The sequence below is a fragment of the Bison bison genome, unplaced genomic scaffold (assembly GCF_000754665.1).
Source record: "Bison bison bison isolate TAMUID 2011002044 unplaced genomic scaffold, Bison_UMD1.0 scf7180017864072, whole genome shotgun sequence".
NCBI lineage: Eukaryota > Metazoa > Chordata > Mammalia > Artiodactyla > Bovidae > Bison > Bison bison.
The window spans coordinates 2,890,669-2,910,837 of NW_011494644.1; the positions used below are offsets into that span (position 1 = coordinate 2,890,669).

Genomic DNA, 20,169 nt, shown 5'->3' on the forward strand with positions numbered 1-20,169 from the left:
TCTGGATTCAGGAACAAGGTACAGTGAAGAGAAACGCTTGGCAGGAGGTGTCAGCTGCCCTAGGCCTTTGCTGATTAATCCTAAAGGGGGCAGGGCCGGAAATGGGGATTTGTACACTTAGGAAGAAAGCCTGAGATTCTAACTATCTGCTATCAAGGGACCCCAGGAATCCAGGAGAGAAAGGCAGAGGAAAGGGCTTGGGACAGTTCTGGAGAGGTAAGGAGTAAGGGAGGGAGGTGAGGGAAAGGGAGTCCTGAAGCTGCAGCCACCACCTGCAGCCTGGCCCCCAGGGGGGCTGGTGGCCACACAGGGGCTGAGGTCTAGCTTCCTGGGAGGTGAGACTTGGAAGTCACTTTTCCTCTCCACGCCTCACTTTCTTTATCTGTAAAATAGAGAACATAGCACATTACACAGTTACAAGGATTTAAGGAACTAACATTTATAAAGCACTTTTCAAATGCTCAAGAAGATGACAGTTATTATTGCTTTTCTTGTTATCCTGGCACATTATTATTGTTGTCTTAGTCATTTTGGCTGCTATACAAAAATACCACATACTTTGTGGTTTAAACAACATTTGTTTGTCATAGTTCTAGAGGCTGGATAGTACAAGATCAAGGCACCATGGGCAGATTGGTGTGAGGGCCTGTTTCCTGGTTCATAGTTCTAGCCTCAGCAAGCAGAAGGAAGGAAGGAGTTCTCTGGGATCTCTTTTATAAGGGCTCCACCCTCATGACCTAATCACCAATCAGCAGCCTCACCTCCTCACACCATTACATTCGAGGTTAGGATTAAATTACACATTGGGGGAGCACAAACATTTAGTCTATGGCAGTTATTATTACTGCATTCTATTATTATTACTACTAAGAGGAACTTGGCAGAAAGGAAATGAATCTGGGGATATAGTCCTGTGCCCACTGCTTCACTTCTTAAACTTTAATGTGCTCAGCTGGCCTGGGGTTCATGCTGAAGTGCAGATTCTAATTCTACAGGTCTTGGGTGAGGTCTAAGGTTCTGCCTTTGTAACGTGTTCCCAAGTAATGCTGATGTCAGTGGTCCATAGACCACACTCTGAATATCCAGATACTAAAACTATTCTGGTCCAATACAGTAGAGACTAGCCACGTGTAGCTTTTGCAGCATTTGAATGTGGCTGGTCTAAACCAAAGTGTGCCTGTAAATGGAAAACGCACATTGGATTTCAAAGACTTAAGAACAACAGAACATAAAATATCTCTAATAATGTCTTCTGATATTGATTACATGTTTGAAATTATGGGATATAGCTAGTGTCAACTGAAAAATTAGTCACAACCTGAAAGTAGAGAATTATTTTATTTGTTGGGAATGTTAAGGACTCCCAGCCCAGGAGGCAGCATCTCAGGAGCCCTGAGAAAATTGCTCTGAGGAGGCAGGAAAGGGAGTCAGGCTATATACAAGTTTGGAACAAAGCGGGCAGGCAATCTGAACATCGAAGATTATTAAGTATGGAAAACCAGATAATTCATCCTTTCATATGCCCCTCTGGAGGAAATGGCAACCCACTCCAGTAATCTTGCCTGAAGAATTCCATGAACAGAGGAGCCTGGCAGGCTACAGTCCATGAGGTTGCAAAGAGTCAGGCATGACTGAGCAACTCTCATTCTCTGACTCATATGCCCCTCAGCTATCTGGGGCCAAACCCTGTTTCTTGATTGTTTACATCCTTAATTTCTTGTTCACCATAAGGAATGGCAGAGGTAGTGGACGGTTGCTTCTTGCACTTCCCACCCCTCCCCCAGCTCCTCAGCAATCACCATAGGGAGCATCGAATCTGCTGGATAGCAGGCATTGCATTCCCTTTGGGGAGCCCTCATTCACATTTAGAAGCCCAAAATCACTGATAGCTGTTACATTTCTTGCCCACTGATATCGCAGGAAGTATTCCATTCCACAAGGGCTTCCCTTGTGGCTAGCTGGTAAAGAATCTGCCTGCAATGTGGGAGACCTGGGTTCAATCCCTGGGTTGGGAAGATCCCTTGGAGAAGGGAACGGCTACCCACTCCAGTATTCTGGCCTGGAGAATTCCATGAACCGTATAGTCCATGGGATTGCAAAGAGTCAGACACGAATGAGCAACTTTCACTTCACTTCATTCCATTCCATTCCACAATAGTTAAATAAAATGTATTCACCTGTTTCTTTTTATTTATTTATTTATTTTAATGAAACTGCCAGAGAATTGTGCATTACAGGAGGAGGTGTGGTTCATATCACATTTCTTTTGGAAGGTGCTGCCCTGGAGCTTTCTTCAGACTTGTCAGGCCAGTTCAGGATTTGTCAAAGGCTTTTTGAGGGATTCAGTTTGAAGGACTGAGCCTTAGGAGGTGGGCTCTGAGTTCCTGCCCTCCACAGAGATCCAACAGGCTGTGAATGGTGGAAGAGATGAACCACAGGCCCAGGGAGGAGAAATTATCAAAATCACACCATGGAACTCAGATTAAAGCCCAAGACTCTGCTCTACAAGCTAATATGTGCTGCATTCATCCTATGGCTGACCACAGGTTTCTCTCCAACCTCAGTGTCTCCCTAAAGCCCAAAATTCATGATGACATTCTCTCTCTTCTTTGATGACAGGCAGGAGGCAAGATGAGACTATGGCTAAGAGAACTGGTCCTCCAGGCACTGAGAAATGCCCGGGGTATCTGTGGGTCTCATGGGCAGCCACCGCCTCTTCCTGTCCCTCAGAAGATTGTGGCCACCTGGGAAGCCATCAGCCTGGGCAGGCAGCCAGTGCCTGAGTATTTCAACTTTGCCCATGATGTGCTGGACGTGTGGAGTCAGCTGGAAAAGGTGAAGCTCACGGTGTCCTAGGGTCCAACTTGGGCATCAGATTCCACCTTCACAAAACCCCACTGAGACTTGAGGCTACAAGACATGTGTACATTTTGGCTTGAGAGTTTTGAAAGTCTTAAAATGTAAACTGTGAGCATTTAAGCCTTAAAAAAGTTATTATGACCAAGGTTTTGAGCCTTAGATACCCCTACCTAATCTCTAGTATTTTCACATTCCAAATTACACAGGGAGAGAGTTAAGCCCCAATTAAATCAATGATTTGATTTCCTTCAAATCATTCTGAGCAAGAGAAGGGGAAAGTTTTGTATTACTACTAATCTGTTTTTAGTATCTTCCTCACATTGGGCCTGTCCCTTTTAAATAAGGAGAGAGCTTGGCTCAGGCTCAAAGCTTTTCACTGCTGCTGCTGCTGCTGCTAAGTCACTTCAGTCGTGTCTGACTCTGTGCAACCCCATAGATGGTGGCAGCCTGCTAGGCTGCCCCGTCCCTGGGATTCTCCAGGCAAGAACACTGGAGTGGGTTGCCATTTCCTTCTCCAATGCAGGAAAGTGAAAAGTGAAAGTGAAGTCGCTCAGTCATTTCCGACTCTTAGCGACCCCATTAACTGCAACCTACCAGGCTCCTCCGCCCATGGGATTTTCCAGGCAAGAGTACTGGAGTGGGGTGCAATTGCCTTCTCCAAAGCTTTTCACAGATCACAGCAAATACATAGGATTGAATTCAGATGATCTTGGTTTCCTTGTGTATCTCAGTGCATTTGCTTCTTTCTTTATCTTCCCTTCCTTGTGTCTGTTGTGCCTCTCTTTGTACTCTATGTCAAAGATACCTTTTGTTTATAGGAGAATATAAGCTTTGTCTCAAAGAAATTTATTTATGTTAATTTTAAGAAGAGCTTGTTTAAAGAAAAAAGATGAAATAAGTAATATTGTGAGTAGATGTAGTAATAGTGGATATGGTCAAATGTATGGGGGTGGTATGAGAATGACTGAGATATAAAAGTAAGTTTTGCTGTCAGATAGATGTGCTTTATCTGCTTGAAGCATGACCTTGAGCGAATCGCTAGGTTCCTTGGATCTCAGTTGTCTCATCTATAAAAATGGAGTCATACAGTATGCCAACTGGAGCTGTGAGAATTAAATGAGAAGAGATGGGGTCAGAGTGCTCCTTTACTATCTACAAAGTGTAAGATTTTTTAAAAAATAAAACCACTCTAAGCTCATCCAGTGCTTCCCTGAAATGACCTTCCTCCCAGGCTCTACAGTGCCCTGGATTTCATAAGCCCACAGGCTATGTGAACAGCTAGAGTGGCCCCAGCTCCTTGCCTGTAAGGTGGGGATGACAGCAGCTTCCTCCTGCCTTGAAGAAGGCAATGGCAACCCACTCCAGTATTCTTGCCTGGAGAATCCCATGGACAGAGGAGCCTGGTGGGCTACAGTCTATGGGGTTGCAAAGAGTCAGATGGGACTGAAGCGATTTAGCATGCATGCATGCAAGCTCATCCTTAGAAGACTTCTCCTAATGAAAAAATCAAACAAAGAGGGTTAAGTCAGCAAAAATGAAGGAATAAGGACTTCCTGAAATTTTATTCTCCATAAAAGCAAAACAAAAACCTTAGTCATAATCAACTTTTCAGAACTCTAGAAACTAACTAAAGATTAGAGTAATCCAGGGAATGTATACTAAAGACACTCTGGTTAACATCTGGGTGTATCTCAATGAGAATGCCCCAGAGATATTACCTCATTACGTAAAAATTACATATTCTCTATGACGACTCTGAAAATGTTAAAATACATCTGATGAAATTTAACTTTCGGCAGCCAAGAACTACCAGAAAATAATTATGTATTACATTATGCATACATTTAAAAGCTTACCTGAAGTCTCTTTTATAAAGGAATAGTATGAGTAAGTTGATCCGTATATTTTAAAAACTAAATTGTTATTAAGGCAGAAATTATAAAGTTGCAAAAAAAATGACAATATATACCAAATTGATCTACATACTCCATGTAAGCTTTATCAAAATTCCAGTAGACTTCTTTGCAAAAATGTACAGTCTTGTCCAGTCATGTGGAAATGCAAGGGACCCATAATAACCAAAACAATCTTGAAAAAGAAGCACAAACCTGGTGGACACTTTCTTATTTCAAAACCTACTACAAAGTTACAGTAATCAACTGTGTGGGAAAAAAAGAAGAAGACAATCTGATACTGGCATAAGGATAGGCATAAATGAATGGAATAAACCTAAGAATCAGAAATATACCCATAAATCTATGATCAATCAGTTTTCAACAAAGGTGTCAAGAAAATTAAATGGGGAAAGAATTGTCCTTCCAATTAATGGTGCTGGCACAACTGAATATTCACATGCAAAAAAAGAAGGTGATCCCTACCTCACACCACATACAAGAATTAACTCAAAAATGGATCAAAGACCTAAATGAAGGAGAAAAAAACTATAAAATTCTTAGAAGAAAATATAGGTGCATATCCTGGATTAGGTAATGGTTTCTAAAGTATAAGCAATGAAAGAAAGTAGATAAATTGAATTTCATGAAAATTTCTAGCATTTGTAGGTCAAGATGAAAAGACAACCCACAAAATCACATATCAGAGATATATAATTAGTGTATATACGTGTGTGTTTATATATATATATATATATAGAGAGAGAGAGAGCACATATCTGCAATGTATAAAGAACGCAATTAAATATTGGCTAAGTATTCAAATAGGGATTTATCTAAAGAATATAAACAAATCACCAGCAGACACATGGTAAAATGCTCAACATCTTTATTCATTAGGAGAATGCTATCCCAACCACAAAGTGATACAATTTCACACAGAGTGACATGGCTAAAAACAAAAACAGACAAACAAGTGTTGGGCAAGAAGAAATAAACAGAAAAAGTAGGAAAAAAACCAAAAACAAAAAGTGTTTGCTAAGAAGTGTTAACAAAGATATAGAGAAATTAGAAACCTTATACATTACTGCTGGGAATGTAAAATGATACAGATGCTGTGGAAAACAGTTTGTAATTCCTCATAGAGTTATCATATGACCTACACTACTCTCATAGGTGTATATCCCAGAGAAGAGAAAGCACATGTTCACACAAAAGTGTATGTACAAATGTTCATAACATTATGGAAGTGGAAGCCACCCTAATCCATGCAGTCGAATACTATTCGGCCATTAAAAGGAAGGTAACACCAATACATGCTACAACATGGATAAACCTTAAAAACATGCTAAGTGAAAGAAAGCAGACACTAAAGGCTGCATATTGTATAATTCCATTCATGTCAAATATCCAGAATAGGCAAATCCATACAGAAAATAGATTAGTGGTTGCCAGGGGCTTGGTAAGGAGAGAATAGGGTGTGACTACTAATCTGTAAAACGTTATTTTAGGATAATGAAATTTTTCTGGAGTTAGATGGTAGTGATGGTTACATAACTTTGTGAATATACCAAAAACCCTTGAATTGTGTGCTTCAAAATGGTAAATTTTATGGTAGGAGAATTACATCTCAATTTTAAAAAGGGGAGGACACAGAGTATAGTGTGAATCTTAGGATAGGCACGGTGTGGAAGAAGCCTTCTCAACGCATATCTTTTCATATCATTTTGATTTTTTAACCCTGTGAATTTAATAACTATTATAAAACAAATAAATTTTTAAAAAGAAGAGCAAGCAAACAAAATTCCTCACCCATAGTGAGGATTTTTTCTTTTTTGCCTATGCAACTCTCTAGGCTGGGCACCGGCCCCCAATCCCTGCCTTCTGGTGGGTTGATGGTACAGGAGCAGAGGTCAAGTGGAGCTTTGAAGAGCTGGGAGAGCAATCCAGGAAGGCGGCTAATGTGCTGGAGGGTGCCTGTGGCCTGCAGCCTGGAGACAGAATGATGCTGGTGCTCCCGCGGCTCCCGGAGTGGTGGCTGGTCAGCGTGGCTTGTATGCGGACAGGTCAGTGAGCAAGGCTGAGACTCCCAGTTGGGGCTGATACAACCTGCCCGAGTTTCAGCAGCAACCACAATGTCTGGGAGATGGAGCAAGTCGAACCTCCTGTGGAGTTTGGTTTACTTCCCCTTTACCCACCAATCACACCATGATTGTGTGCAGGGGCCAGACAGCACCGTAATTGATCAAAGCGGTATGTGTTTTGCTGAACACATTTCACTTTTGTCTCAGGTTCAAAGGATTTGCTAACAAAATAAGCCAGTCGTTAAATGCAAATAAAGAATACAGATATGTATTAGAGAATTTTCTAGCTTACTTTCAACATACCAACATTAAAAGAAAAGAAAAATAGAAAGAGCAGAGAATACATCACCAAATTGGGGTTTGACCAACATCCAGACTTAAACAGCACTGGGAAGCGCCATGTCACAGCACATTTGGAGTCCCAGTTGGGAAAGGGTCCCAGGCAGTGTGTTGACTCCATGGGTGAGACTTCGAAGATTGCAGTTCAGTGTTCTGCTTATAATCCCAGGACTACGAAAACTGATATCATCATCAATCTGTGACCAAATCGCAAGCCTGGTTTCATGTTAAAGCTGTTTGTTTTGTCTTGTAAAACTTAGAATGTTGCTAAGCCTGGGGTTTGTTTGGCCAGACCCCTTCTAGGGGCTCAACAATCTCAAGATTTGTCCCCCGTCTTATCTTTGGTGCTGCAAGTCTTGCATTCACAGCAGGCAGTCACTCCCAGTCAGTGCAGTGTCCCAGAAGGTTAGAAGCAAGGTCAGAGGACTGCTCTGCTTTGTCTCTGAAGCCTAAACAAGACTATTCATTTAATTTCCCTAACAGTGTGAGGCAGCAGGGAGTGCTGAGGACTGTGGTGAACTGGAGCTCACATGCCTCACCCATCAGAGATGACTGCTATTTTGAACATATTGATCTTCAGATGATTCTTTCCGCAAAGGAGGGGAGGCCAAAGGATATAGCCCTCAGAGCCCCAGAAGCCTCTGCTGGCTCTGTGTTATGCGCATGTTGAAAAGGCTGGAGTTTTTAGGCTGATTTTTCAAAAGCAAGACATCTGCTTTTGGTGGAGTGCTAGTTTCTCCATCCCCTAGGAACTTTATACCACTTAGAATGTCAACCACTCTCTTCCAGTCATATCTGTAGAACAATCTACCTGAAATTTGTTGTCAAAAATGTTTGCAAATCAATACAAACTCATGTCAGAAAATTAACCTTCCTGTATGATCAAACTTAATCCAACCATTTTGTGAATAGGTTGTCCTCCCCAAAATTTTATTTTTACATATTTTTGAACAATAAATAAAAGTGAGCAGCATTTCAGAGTATACAGCTCTGAAGAAAAGAAACAGGCACACAGGTTTGGGGACTTCTCCATATTCTGCCATGAATATAAAATCCATTGAACTGGGGACTGAGGTTAGGGAGCTCCTGAGGACCTGCTGTGTTCCAGGCACTGTGTTAGGTGCCTTGCATGATCAAAACTTCTCTTTGTATTATTATTATCATTTTTTTCTGGAATGATAACTGGAAAATGTCTCCAGTGTCCCCAGTTATACACATACCCTATTTCTTTGATGTCCAAGTAGCTCAAGACCATGTTCTCCATCACCACATCAAGTCTAGCATCCTGTTGATTTCCAAGGCTACACAACCTGAATGACCCCACATTCTCACATCCCCATGTTCTCCTGATAAGCACTTGTCACTTTCTTCCAGGCTATGGTATTCACCTCGTTTCTCTTGCTGACAGCTCTGGCTGTCCACCATCTGCCTGGGCCGCCAAAGCTCCGGATAGAACAGACTTGTATTAGAAACAGCTAAAACAGAGAGGTGGAGTGAAGAGCCAAACTGCTCAGCTCCCAAAGTGTTCATGCTGGGCTTTAAGTCCTGTAAAGTTTGGAAGATAGAGAGAAGGGAAATGAAGGTTTTGCTTGGACTCCACCCTATTTGGGATTGGCCCTTTCCTCTGTCTTCTATCCTCACTCACTGGGTGGCCGATTATTTTAGGATCTCTTTCTTCTCGTCTGTGAAATGAGAATGCTGGACTCGGTGGAGTGTGGAGTGTTTACAGCCTGCATTCTGAGATGTTCAAGTGGTTTTTCAAGTGTCTGATTAAAATTTGTCTGCTTTCTGCTTCCTTATCACTTCCCCTTAAGAGCAAATGAACTCAACTACTAGAGAGTGGTTTTGTTTGAAGTAATATGGGGTCATGGAGCCCCCACTGCTATACCCTTGCCCCCACCCCAAGTGATCCACACCCAACACTAAGATTCACTATAGCCTTTTGTTTGAAAGGCCTGAAAAAGCATGGAACTAGGTAATCTCTGCGTGTGTGCTTGCTAAGTTGCTTCAGTCATGTCCGACTCTTTAAGACCCTATAGACTGTAGCCTGCCAGGCTGCTCTTTCCATGGGATTCTCTAGGCAAGTATAATGGAGTGGGTTGCCATTTTTTCTCCAGGTAATTTCTAGGACAATGTAATACAGTGTTCAAGATCATGGAGAGTTAAGGTTAATAACTTAACCTTAACTGCCTGGGTTCACAGTCACAGCTCTACAGCATTTTAGCTGTGTGATCCTGGGCTAGTTAATTTATTTAAGGCCTAAGGGTCTAGGTCTTAGTGTTTTGAATCTGCCAAACGGGTTTAATGATAACATCTACTTTCCAGGGTTGTAAGAATTAAATGAAATAATGCATGCAAAGTTCTTAGCATGTGTAAATGTTCTGTAAATATTCTCTGAATTTCAATATTTTATCATTAATAGTGCCTTTTCCAGTTCAGGCATTCTAAGTATCTCTGGCCCTTTCCTGCTTCTATCTGGGAATATCTGGTCTGGACCTGTTCACAGGGGTCTTCCCTGTCTCCCAGTCAACATCCCCTCTCTGTGTGGTATCAGGGGCCATCATGATTCCTGGCATCTCTCAGCTGACAGAAAAAGACCTCAAATTTCGGCTGCAGGCATCCAGAGCCAAGGCCATTATCACCAGTGACTCCTTGGCTCCACGGGTGGATGCCATTAGCGCCGACTGCCCTTCCCTTCAGACCAAGCTGCTTGTGTCAGACAGCTATCGGCCAGGCTGGATGAACTTCAGGGAACTCCTCTGGTAAGTTGGAACTCTCCAGAGGAGAGCATAAAAATAAGGCCAAGGCATTTCCCCCTGCGTAAAAAGAATGCATTTCTAATTGCCCATGGAAAGAGTGAATCACTTTGGAAGCCAGACAGACCTGAGACCTAATCCCGGTGACTACCTGAAGTTCCTTCAGTGTTACTCACTTAGTCAGGACTGGAATTGTCACTAGATATTTTTGTGCATTTGCCTCTATGATGTGGTAATAAATACAGATTATCAGCTGGAGTAAATGAGATGATTTACATGATGCAAAATTAATAATCTAATTTCTTCCATGTATTGAGTGCTAAATGTATTTTGAACTGTGGTGTTGGAGAAGACTCTTGAGAGTCCCTTGGACTGCAGGGAGATCCAACCAGTCCATCCTAAAGGAAATCAGTCCTAAATATTCATTGGAAGGACTGATATTGAAGCTGAAACTCCAATACTTTGGCCACCTGATGCGAAGAACTGACTCATTAGAAAAGACCCTGATGCTGGGAAAGATTGAAGGCAGGAGGAGAAGGGGACGACAGAGGATGAGATGGTTGGATGGCATCAACGACTCAATGGACCTGAGTTTAAGTAAACTCTAGGAGTTGGTGATGAACAGGGAGGCCTGGTGTGCTGTAGTCCATGGGGTCGCAAAGAGTCAGACACAACTGAGCGACTGGACTGAACTGAACTGAAATGTATTCCAGGTGTTGTACTGGGTTAGCATTCACCTTCATTCAATCTTGCAACAAAACTTTAGCGAACACCTGTTTTGTGACAAGCATGGTACTTGATACTCGGACAATAATGAATCAGCATTGTCTTATTTAATCCTTGAAAAACCCTATAAAGTGCACTTTACCCTAGTTTTTCAGATGATGAAACTGAGACCTGGAAAGATAAAATGACATGTTTGAGATGATGATAAGTAATGAAGTCAAGGTTGAGACAGAACCAAAGCCATTTGCCTTTCAGTAAGGACTCATGGAAATCTAACTGGGCATTTGAGACTTTGTCTTGACTGGAGGCCAGAACTAAAATGGGTCCCTCACCCGGGCCTGCACTGTTAAGTCACAAATGTTTGTCTTCATAGATCAGGGGCATTAGATTCACCTGCTATTTCACTTTTTTTTTTTTTTTTTAGCTAATCTCAGTATTTGTGTCTTGTCCCTAGCTTAAAAGAAAACTTTGTGTCACTTGCATTTAATTGTATTATAATTTTTAGGACTATAAGACTCACACGCATAGGTTATAAATAGTGTATCCTGTATTTTATAAAATATTATATTTCCAACATGTGGCATTGTCTGTACTTTCCTTATATTCCAATATAATCATAAGCAGCTGAAAGTTGAACGGCAAATCATCAATATATGTAAGAAATACGGTTAGATACAAAAATATATTTTCAAGTTTGAGGACATGGTAAATGGTTTTTTGAATGTCCTTTCCTACACTAGAATACAAACTTTCCACCATAAAATTATGGGAATTTATTTATTTATTTATTTGAGTGTGTGCTTAGTCACTTCCACTGTGTCTGACTCTTTGTGACCCTATGGACTGGAGCCCACCAGGCTCCTCTGTCCATGGTATTCTCCAGGCAAGAATACTGGAGTGGGTTGCCATGCCCTCTTCCAGGGAATCTTCCTGACCCAGGGATCAAACTCTCATCTCTCATGTCTCCTGCATTGGCAGGCAGGTTCTTTACCACTAGCGCCACCTGGGAAGCCCCATTTATTTATTTTAGAGTGAAGTTTGAAATACAGATTTTAAGGTCCCACATCTGCCCTACTTAACCAGACATATCTGAACAAGGGCCCAGATCCTTATATTCAGTGATCTGCCCACGTGATTTTGATGAGATGTCAGGTTGGTCTGAATCAGCAGGCTCTCAATTTTGGCGGTCATTAGAATTACGTAAGGAACTTAGAAAATTAAAAAAAAAAAAACCAGTGCCCAGGCCCACCAACAAAGATTCTGATTCCATTTTCTTCAGCTTGGAGCCCAGGGAATAGTATTTCTTTCAAAAAACCTATCGGGTGATCCTAAGACGCAGCCAGGATTGAGAAATGGTGAGTTAGAGCATTCTCCAGATCACAAAACTTTTAGGAATTACCCACATCTCAAAATTCCAAATTTAGGGAACACTTAGGAAAACAACTCTAAATTACCAGGAACTGAGGTAGAACTCATAAATGCTGGTTTCACCAGAAGGTCTCATGCCTTGATAAAGCACAGGTTTCTTTTGAGTGAGTCATTTAATTATTCTGAGCCTCAATTTCCTTATGTGCAAATGGTTATAACCCCATGACATGATTGTAGGGGTCAGAGATAACTCAAGCTGGAGCTTCCAGCAGGTACCTCAAGCATGGTATTTATCAAATGTAGCCTGTCTTGTTGTTATAGATATTACTGTGACTGTTGTTATAGATATTACTGTGACTGTCATAGATATTACTTGTTATAGATATTACTGCTGGTGCTGCTAGCAGTACCCCCATAATATTTTTTTATATTTTACAGGGAGGCAGCCACAGAACACAACTGTGCCAGGACCAGGGGTCAAGACCCAGTGGCCATCTACTTCACAAGTGGCACGACTGGGACCCCCAAGATGGTCGAGCACACCCAGGCCAGCTACGGACTGGGTTTTGTGGCCAGTGGGAGGTACCAGGGGTTAGCTTGCCTGGTGGGTCCAAGGAACTGAAAAGTAGGTGGGTGAGCTGGAGGAGTGTGGGTGAGGGGGAAAGTGGCAGGAGTCAAAGTTAGGAGCTAACATGGGGGCAAATCAGGTAAGGATCAGAAGGCTTTGGGCTTTACTTCGAGTGAGGTGTTCCTGTTTTTTTTTTTTTTTAAGTCTGGTAAACTACATGTACCATTAAATTTACTATTTTAACCATTTTAAGTATATAGTTCAGTGTCATTAAATAAATGCACATTTTTGTGCAATCGTCCCCACCGTTCAACTGCAAAACTTTTTCATCTTGCAAATCTGAAAGCCTGTACCATTGTACAAAAGCCCCCTAATGCCTCCTATCCCCAGCCCTGAAACAACCATTCTACTTTCTGTCATAAAGAATTTGACTCCTCTGGGAACCTCATAAAAGTAGAATCATACAATATTTTTCTTTTTGTGTCTTACTTATTCTACTAAGCATGATACCTTCAAGGTTCATTCATGTTGTAGCCTATGTAAGAATCTTCTTCCTTTTTAGAACTGAATAATGTAACATTGTGTCCATACTAATATTGCTTATCCATTGCTTATCCACTGATGGACACTTGGATTGCTCCCACGTTTTATTGTTGTCAATAGTGCTGCTATAAACACGGGTGTACAAATATCTGTTCAATTCTTCTGGATATATAATCAGAAGTAGAATTGCCAGATAATATGGTGAGCCTATGTAATTTTTTGAGGAACATTGGAGTATTCTGAGCAGAGGCGTGACAAGATCTGATTTGCTTTTTTTTTAAAGGATAACTCAGAATATTGGGTTAAGAATAAACTGTAGGAGGCAAAGGTGAAGCAGAGAGCCACTTGAGAGGCCAGTGCATTGAGAGGCAAAGGTGGAGGCTTGCCTGGGGGAATAGCAGTGGAAGGAGCAACCGAAAGTATGATCCTGAAAGTATTTTGAATGTAGACCTATAAGATTTGATGAGAGGTAAGAGACAAACCTCAAGGACGAGGCAAGTTTATGCTTATGCTTACTAAACTATAAGCCCCTCAAAAAAAGACAAATCATTCATTTTTCTACCTCCAATGGTAAAGGCAGGATAAATACTGAATACATATTGACTGAATAAATAAAGTGCCCTTCCACATTATTTCGAGATTACTTGTTCCCTTATATATCACTCTCAGTAGATTGTGAAGTCTTTGGAAGCGGCACATTTGTCTTTTTGAGTCTAGCCTAGGACATAGGAATTTAGAAGATGCTCAATAAATGCTTTGGAGGCAGTCTGGTTTTATGGTTCTTATACAGATATGACAAGTGTAAGTGAGTGAGTAGGGCTCCAAATAGGAGAACAGACTAATGTAATTCTTTTTAAAGGTAGAAACTTTGCTGAGGGTTCTGATTTCCTCCCATTTTTGGCAGGAGGTGGGTGGCCTTGACCGAATCAGACATCTTCTGGAACACAACTGATACTGGCTGGGTGAAGGCAGCTTGGACGCTCTTCTCTGCCTGGCCTAATGGATCTTGCATTTTTGTGCATGAGTTGCCCCGGTTTGATGCCAAATTTATCCTAAATGTAAGAGACAAAAACACCTCTTCTGTGTCGGGTATAAGTTAGTTGAGTGGGATATAGGTTTTGAGTGTACAGGATAAAAGGCATGAATCAGTGACTATAAAGTTTCTTTGATGTTGACATTAATCCCAAAGGCTCCCAGGACCTTCCATAATCTGGTTCATGCCCTCCTGGTTGTCTTGAATCATTGCCTATCCTCTAGCTATATTCCTAGACATAAGACCACTTAACATCTCCAAACCTTTGCATGTTCTATTTGTTTTTTTGTGGAGTGCCTTTTCTGGTACTACTTTCTTCCTTGTACTCTTGTCAAAAGCAGAGTTATTTATCAAAACCTTGGTGGAAAATTATAACCTGCTCCTCAACATTGTGTGCTGCTGTCCATGGTGCCTAGCATAGATAGTTCACCCCACCCTGACTCTCCAGCCATCCTGCCAGGGTTTTCTCATAATCAATGTCCCCAGTGAAGATATAGGGCATCTTTCTGCTGCCCTCCACATCCTAACCACAGTTTTTTAAAACATCAGAGGAACCATCTGCCCATGCTCTTTGCATTGAGGCAAGCTGTATAACATAGTGGTTAATACAACAGGCTGGGCCATTAGTCAGACCTGGTCTTTGATCCTACATCTTCCACTGTGTTTTCTTGGAAAAGTCACATAATCTCCTTGAGCCTCATGTTTCTCATTGGAAGGGAAGAAAGGGATAATATGGTTCTAGAGAGCTGTTATGAGAATTAAATAATATTAGGCATATGGCCTGGCACATAGTAGGTTCTTCAGATTAGATCAGATCAGTCCCTCAGTCATGTCCGACTCTTTGCAACCCCATGAATCGCAGCACGCCAGGCCTCCCTGTCCATCACCAACTCCCAGAGTTCACTCAGACTCACGTCCATCGAGTCAGTGATGCCATCCAGCCATCTCATCTTCTGTCGTCCCCCTTCTCCCTCCTGCCCCCAATCCCCTCCCCAGCATCAGAGTCTTTTCCAATGAGTCAACTCTTCACATGAGGTGGCCAAAGTACTGGAGTTTCAGCTTTAGCATCATTCCTTCCAAACAACATCCAGGGCTGATCTCCTTTAGAATGGACTGGTTGGATCTCCTTGCAGTTCAAGGGACTCTGAAGAGTCTTCTCCAACACTACAGTTCAAAAGCATCAATTCTTCGGCGCTCAGCCTTCTTCACAGTCCAACTCTCGCATCCATACATGACCACAGGAAAAACCATAGCCCTGACTAGACGAACTTTTGTTGGCAAAGTAATGTCTCTGCTTTTGAATATGTTATCTAGGTTGGTCATAACTTTCCTTCCAAGGAGTAAGGGTCTTTTAATTTTATGGCTACAATCACCATCTGTAGTGATTTTGGAGCCCAGAAAAATAAAGTCTGACACGTTTCCACTGTTTCCCCATCTATTTCCCATGAAGTGATGGGACCAGATGCCATGATCTTCGTTTTCTGAATGTTGAGCTTTAAGCCAACTTTTCCACTCTCCACTTGCACTTTCATCAAGAGGCTTTTGAGTTCCTCTTCACTTTCTGCCATAAGGGTGGTGTCATCTGCATATCTGAGGTTACTTATATTTCTCCCGGCAATCTTGATTCCAGCTTGTGTTTCTTCCAGTCCAGCGTTTCTCATGATGTACTCTGCATATAAGTTAAATAAACAGGGTGACAATATACAACCTTGACGAACTCCTTTTCCTATTTGGAACCAGTCTGTTGTTCCATGTCCAGTTCTAACTGTTGCTTCCTGACCTGCATACAAATTTCTCAAGAGGCAGATCAGGTGTTCTGGTATTCCCATGTCTTTCAGAATTTTCCACAGTTGATTGTGATCCACACAGTCAAAGGCTTTGGCATAGTCAATAAAGCAGAAATCAATGTTTTTCTGGAACTCTCTTGCTTTTTTGATGATCCAGCAGATGTTGGCAATTTGATCTCTGGCTCCTCTGCCTTTTCTAAAACCAGCTTGAACATCAGGAAGTTCATGGTTCACATATTGCTGAAGCCTGGCTTGGAGAATTTTGAGTCATCATCATCAAACTCACCATCATTATTACTCGTCCAGGGCTTGATAGACCAATGTGTGCCTTCTCCCTCCCCTTCCCCCAACTCTGAAGTAGTGTATTAGTCATCTACTGCTGTGTAGTAAATTACTCCAAAATATATGAATTAAAAAGGAGTTTCCCTGGTGGCTCAGTGGTAAAGAATCCACCTTCCAATGCAGGAGACACAGGTTCGATCCCCAAGTTGGGAAGATCACCTGGAGAAGAAAATGGTAACCCACTCCAGTATTCTTGGCTCAAAAGAGTCAGACATGACTTAGTGACTAAAACAACATATAAATTTAAAGCACAAATATTTATTATCTCACAGTTTCTGATGATCGGGAATCTGGGATCAGCTTCCAGGTGGTTCTGGATCTGGGTTTCTCAAAGCGTTGCAGTCAAGAGGTCAGAAAGCTATACTCATGTTGATAGTGGCATTATTCATAATTGTCAAAAGGTGGAAGCAATCCAAGTTCTATCAACCCAGATAGAATGTGACACATACTTACAACAGATTATTATTCTGCCTTTAAAAAAAAGGAAATCCTGCTACATACTACATCATGTTGAAAACATTACATTAAGTGAAATAATATATAGGACAGAAAGACAGATAATATATAAATACCTAGAGTAATCAAATTCATGGAAACAAAGTAGATGGTCAGAGGATGGGAGGAGGGGAAATAAGGAGTTATCATGTAACAGGTAGAGAGTTTTAGTTTGGGAAGATTACAAAAAGTTCTAGAGGTGAGTGGTGGTGATGATTGCAAAAGAGCATGAATTTACTTAATAGCACTGGACTGTACTTAAAAATAGTTAAAATGGTAAATTTTCCGTTATATTTATCACAATAATAAGACAAAAGATGTCAGCTAGGGCTGCAGCTATCTTGAGATTTGACTGGGATTGGAGATTATGTTTTAAATTGCACTTATATAGGTTTTAGAAAATGCCAATTCCTCACTGGTTCTTAGCCAGAAGCTTCAGTTGCTCACTACAAGAACTTGTCCATTGGATGACCGGAGTGTTCTCACAACACAGCAGCTTGTTTTTCCCAGAGTGAGGGAACCAAGAGACAGAGAGACAGTGACAGTGCCCAAGGCGGAAGCTGTAGTCCTACTGCCACATCTGGGTTAGCCTACTGGTCACATAGACCAAATGTGGTACATTGTGGGAGGGGACCGAGTTTGAATACTGGTAGGTGGAAATCATTCCAGGCCATCTCGGACGCCGGGTACCACATGGCGTTCTCAACTTTTCTCCTCTGGTAATGGGAATATAAAGACCTGATTCACCCACTCCCCCTCCATGAAATCCCACCCTCGTCACTCTAAGAAGATCTCCACACTTTGTTTTTGTTTAGACTCTGTCCAGGTTCCCGATCACCACCCTCTGTTGTGTCCCCACCATGTTCCGTCTGCTTGTGCAGGAGGACCTAACCAGGTATGGCCCATCTTTTTGGTGCTTTGGTGCTTTTAGATACCCAAGTATCTAAATATATAGCACAGGTACCCCTTGTAACACGTGTCCCCTCTTATCCCACTTTTCTTTCTCTCAGTGTCTCTCTTTCTCTCTCTCTCACACACATGTACACACATACTCACAACCATATATACCCATATCCTTTGTAGACACCTCTTAGGAATGAACTTCTGGCCCCCAGGAATTTGCAACCAAATGGAACTGAACCGAGTAGAACTAAACAGTCTGAAATTTTGGTGCTTACACCCCAATACCCATAGGCCATTCCCTCAGCAACGAGATTAGAAAAAATGATGGATAATTGTTAATCACCTGTGGAATAGGTTTGTGGCCAGAGCCTTAGGTCTGGTGGGACTAACAAGTCCACCACAATAGAAGCTCCATCCATCCCATACCAACTCCAGCCAGCCATTCTCAAGTGAATGCCACTGGGCACCCAACAGAGGGTGACAAGACCTTGCAGATGGCTCCCGTCTCGGGTGAATCCAAGGCAACATCTTCTGATGGGGCAAGTTTCACTGCTGGGTTGGGAAGAGAGAGGCCCATCCCCATTGGTAACCTACTGACCCTCATCTCTGTCTCCCTTTGCCTATTCTCTCCCAAGTAATGGGAGTTGCCCCAACCCCCTTATCTTCCCTAATCCCATATATCTGGTCATAAAGTGCCTAAGAGAGTGAGTTCTTCCATGATTCTCAAGGTTAATTCTTCTATGATGTAAGAATTCTTCCTATCTGTCAATATATTGTGAATATTTACACAGCATGATTTGATTAAAAGCAGGCTTAGAATGATTTGTTTAAGCAGAAAGTGATTGAAAGATATTAGGTAATAGCCAAACCAATTTAATCCAAAGGGGAAAATGATCATAAATTTATTTACAGTCTCTGATCTTTCACATGTTGAATAATTTGTTGAATACTTTTGCAAAAGACTTAATATCTGTCAGAATTTGGGGGTTTCTAAAGGGCTACTTTCTATCTTCTTAGTTGTTAATTGATTTCTCTTTTTCACAGGTGGTTGTCCTAACCAACTTATTATCAATCAGTTTGTTTGCAACTAAATCATTTTGACCAGTTCACATGGAATTCACCATTGTTATGCCAAAACCTACTGTGTGAGGTTCTGATTTTATTTTAAACTCAGATAAGATTAAAAAAAAAATTTTCTGTCCATGCGTGCAAGGTCAGGGCACTTGGGGCAGATTTATAAATCTTTATAAGTATGGGCGCCTATGCTTTAGTGCCTCAAGGTGTCTTCCAGCAGTGCTAGAGTGTGGGGTTGGGCATGGGGATTCTGACACATGTGGCCTTGTTTTTTGGTTGAGAAAGGTACCAGTTTCAGAGCTTGAGACACTGTGTGACCGGAGGGGAGGCCCTGACTCCTGATGTGAGGGAAAAGTGGAAGAGCCAGACGGGCCTGGAGCTGCACGAAGGCTATGGCCAGTCTGAAACCGTGAGTGCTGCCAGGCCAGTCCCTGCCCAGGTCACCTCCATTTGAGCCTTCTGCCAGTCAATAGGGATAGCTGGTCTGCAGGGCCTCCTGCATTTCTGGCTATTGTCTCTGTGACACCTTCAGGGACTGCCCTGTCCGCAAGGAGGAGAAGTGAAGTCGCTTAGTCATGTTCGACTCTTTGCGACCCCATGGACTGTAGCCTACCAGGCTCCTCCGTCCATGGGATTTTCCAGGCAAGAGTACTGGAACTGGTTGCCATTGCCTTCTCCAGAGGATCTTCCCGACCCAGGGATCGAAACCGGGTCTCCCACATTGCAGGCAGATGCTTTACCATCTGAGCCACCAGGGAAATCCATTCTCCATTCACAAGGAGGAGAAGCTAGTAACAAAACACTAGCTTTTGTTAGAAACACAATCGGCCTTTCTTCTCTTTTGTTTTAAAGGTAATTTAATTTCACAATGACACCATAGCCAGCGAACTAACGCTCATGGCTGAGGTATTTGTCTCCACCAGGACAGCCCATGTCAGTCTCTGGTCAGCGCCCAGTCTTAAACAGCATTCTCTACAGCCACCTGGGCACAGACTTGGTGATTAATTGAGTCATTTAGCTTCGTGACCGCTTAAGCTCTTTATGTGTGAGTGTCCATTTGAGTGTTCAATAAGGGTTTGTTCTCTATGGAAAGAATTGAAGGAAGAAAGGAAGCAAAGGGAGGGAAGGAAGAAAGGAAAGATGAAAGGAAGGAGAGAGGAAGAAGAAGAAAGAAGGAGACAGAGTTTGAAGGCAGGGTGAAAGGAAAGGCACGGACCAGGAAGGAGACTAAGGAGAAAAGCCTCCTCCTTATTGGTTCTGGTTTCTCTTCAGGTTGTAATCTGTGCCAATCCAAAAGGGATGAAAATCAAGTCAGGATCCATGGGGAAAGCGTCCCCACCATATGATGTGCAGGTAGGCAGCCTCTCCCAACTGTTGATAAGGCTTGAAGAAGAGAGCAA

The 20,169-nt window shown here is 42.2% G+C and overlaps 1 protein-coding gene across 3 annotated transcripts in view; it reads left to right on the forward strand.

Annotated features, from left to right (window-relative positions):
* Nucleotides 1–20,169, forward strand: part of ACSM5 (acyl-CoA synthetase medium-chain family member 5) — a 29,274-nt gene that overhangs the window by 935 nt on the left and 8,170 nt on the right. The window contains exons 2-10 of one of the 3 annotated variants that reach the window (XM_010837136.1): nt 1–18; nt 2,620–2,835; nt 6,607–6,817; nt 9,729–9,936; nt 12,463–12,606; nt 14,040–14,193; nt 17,608–17,687; nt 19,055–19,178; nt 20,042–20,122. In XM_010837136.1, coding sequence (XP_010835438.1) covers nt 2,632–2,835; nt 6,607–6,817; nt 9,729–9,936; nt 12,463–12,606; nt 14,040–14,193; nt 17,608–17,687; nt 19,055–19,178; nt 20,042–20,122 — 1,206 coding nt within the window. In that variant the 5' untranslated portion in view covers nt 1–18; nt 2,620–2,631. The other 2 variants (XM_010837137.1, XM_010837138.1) reach the window with 2 other exon arrangements.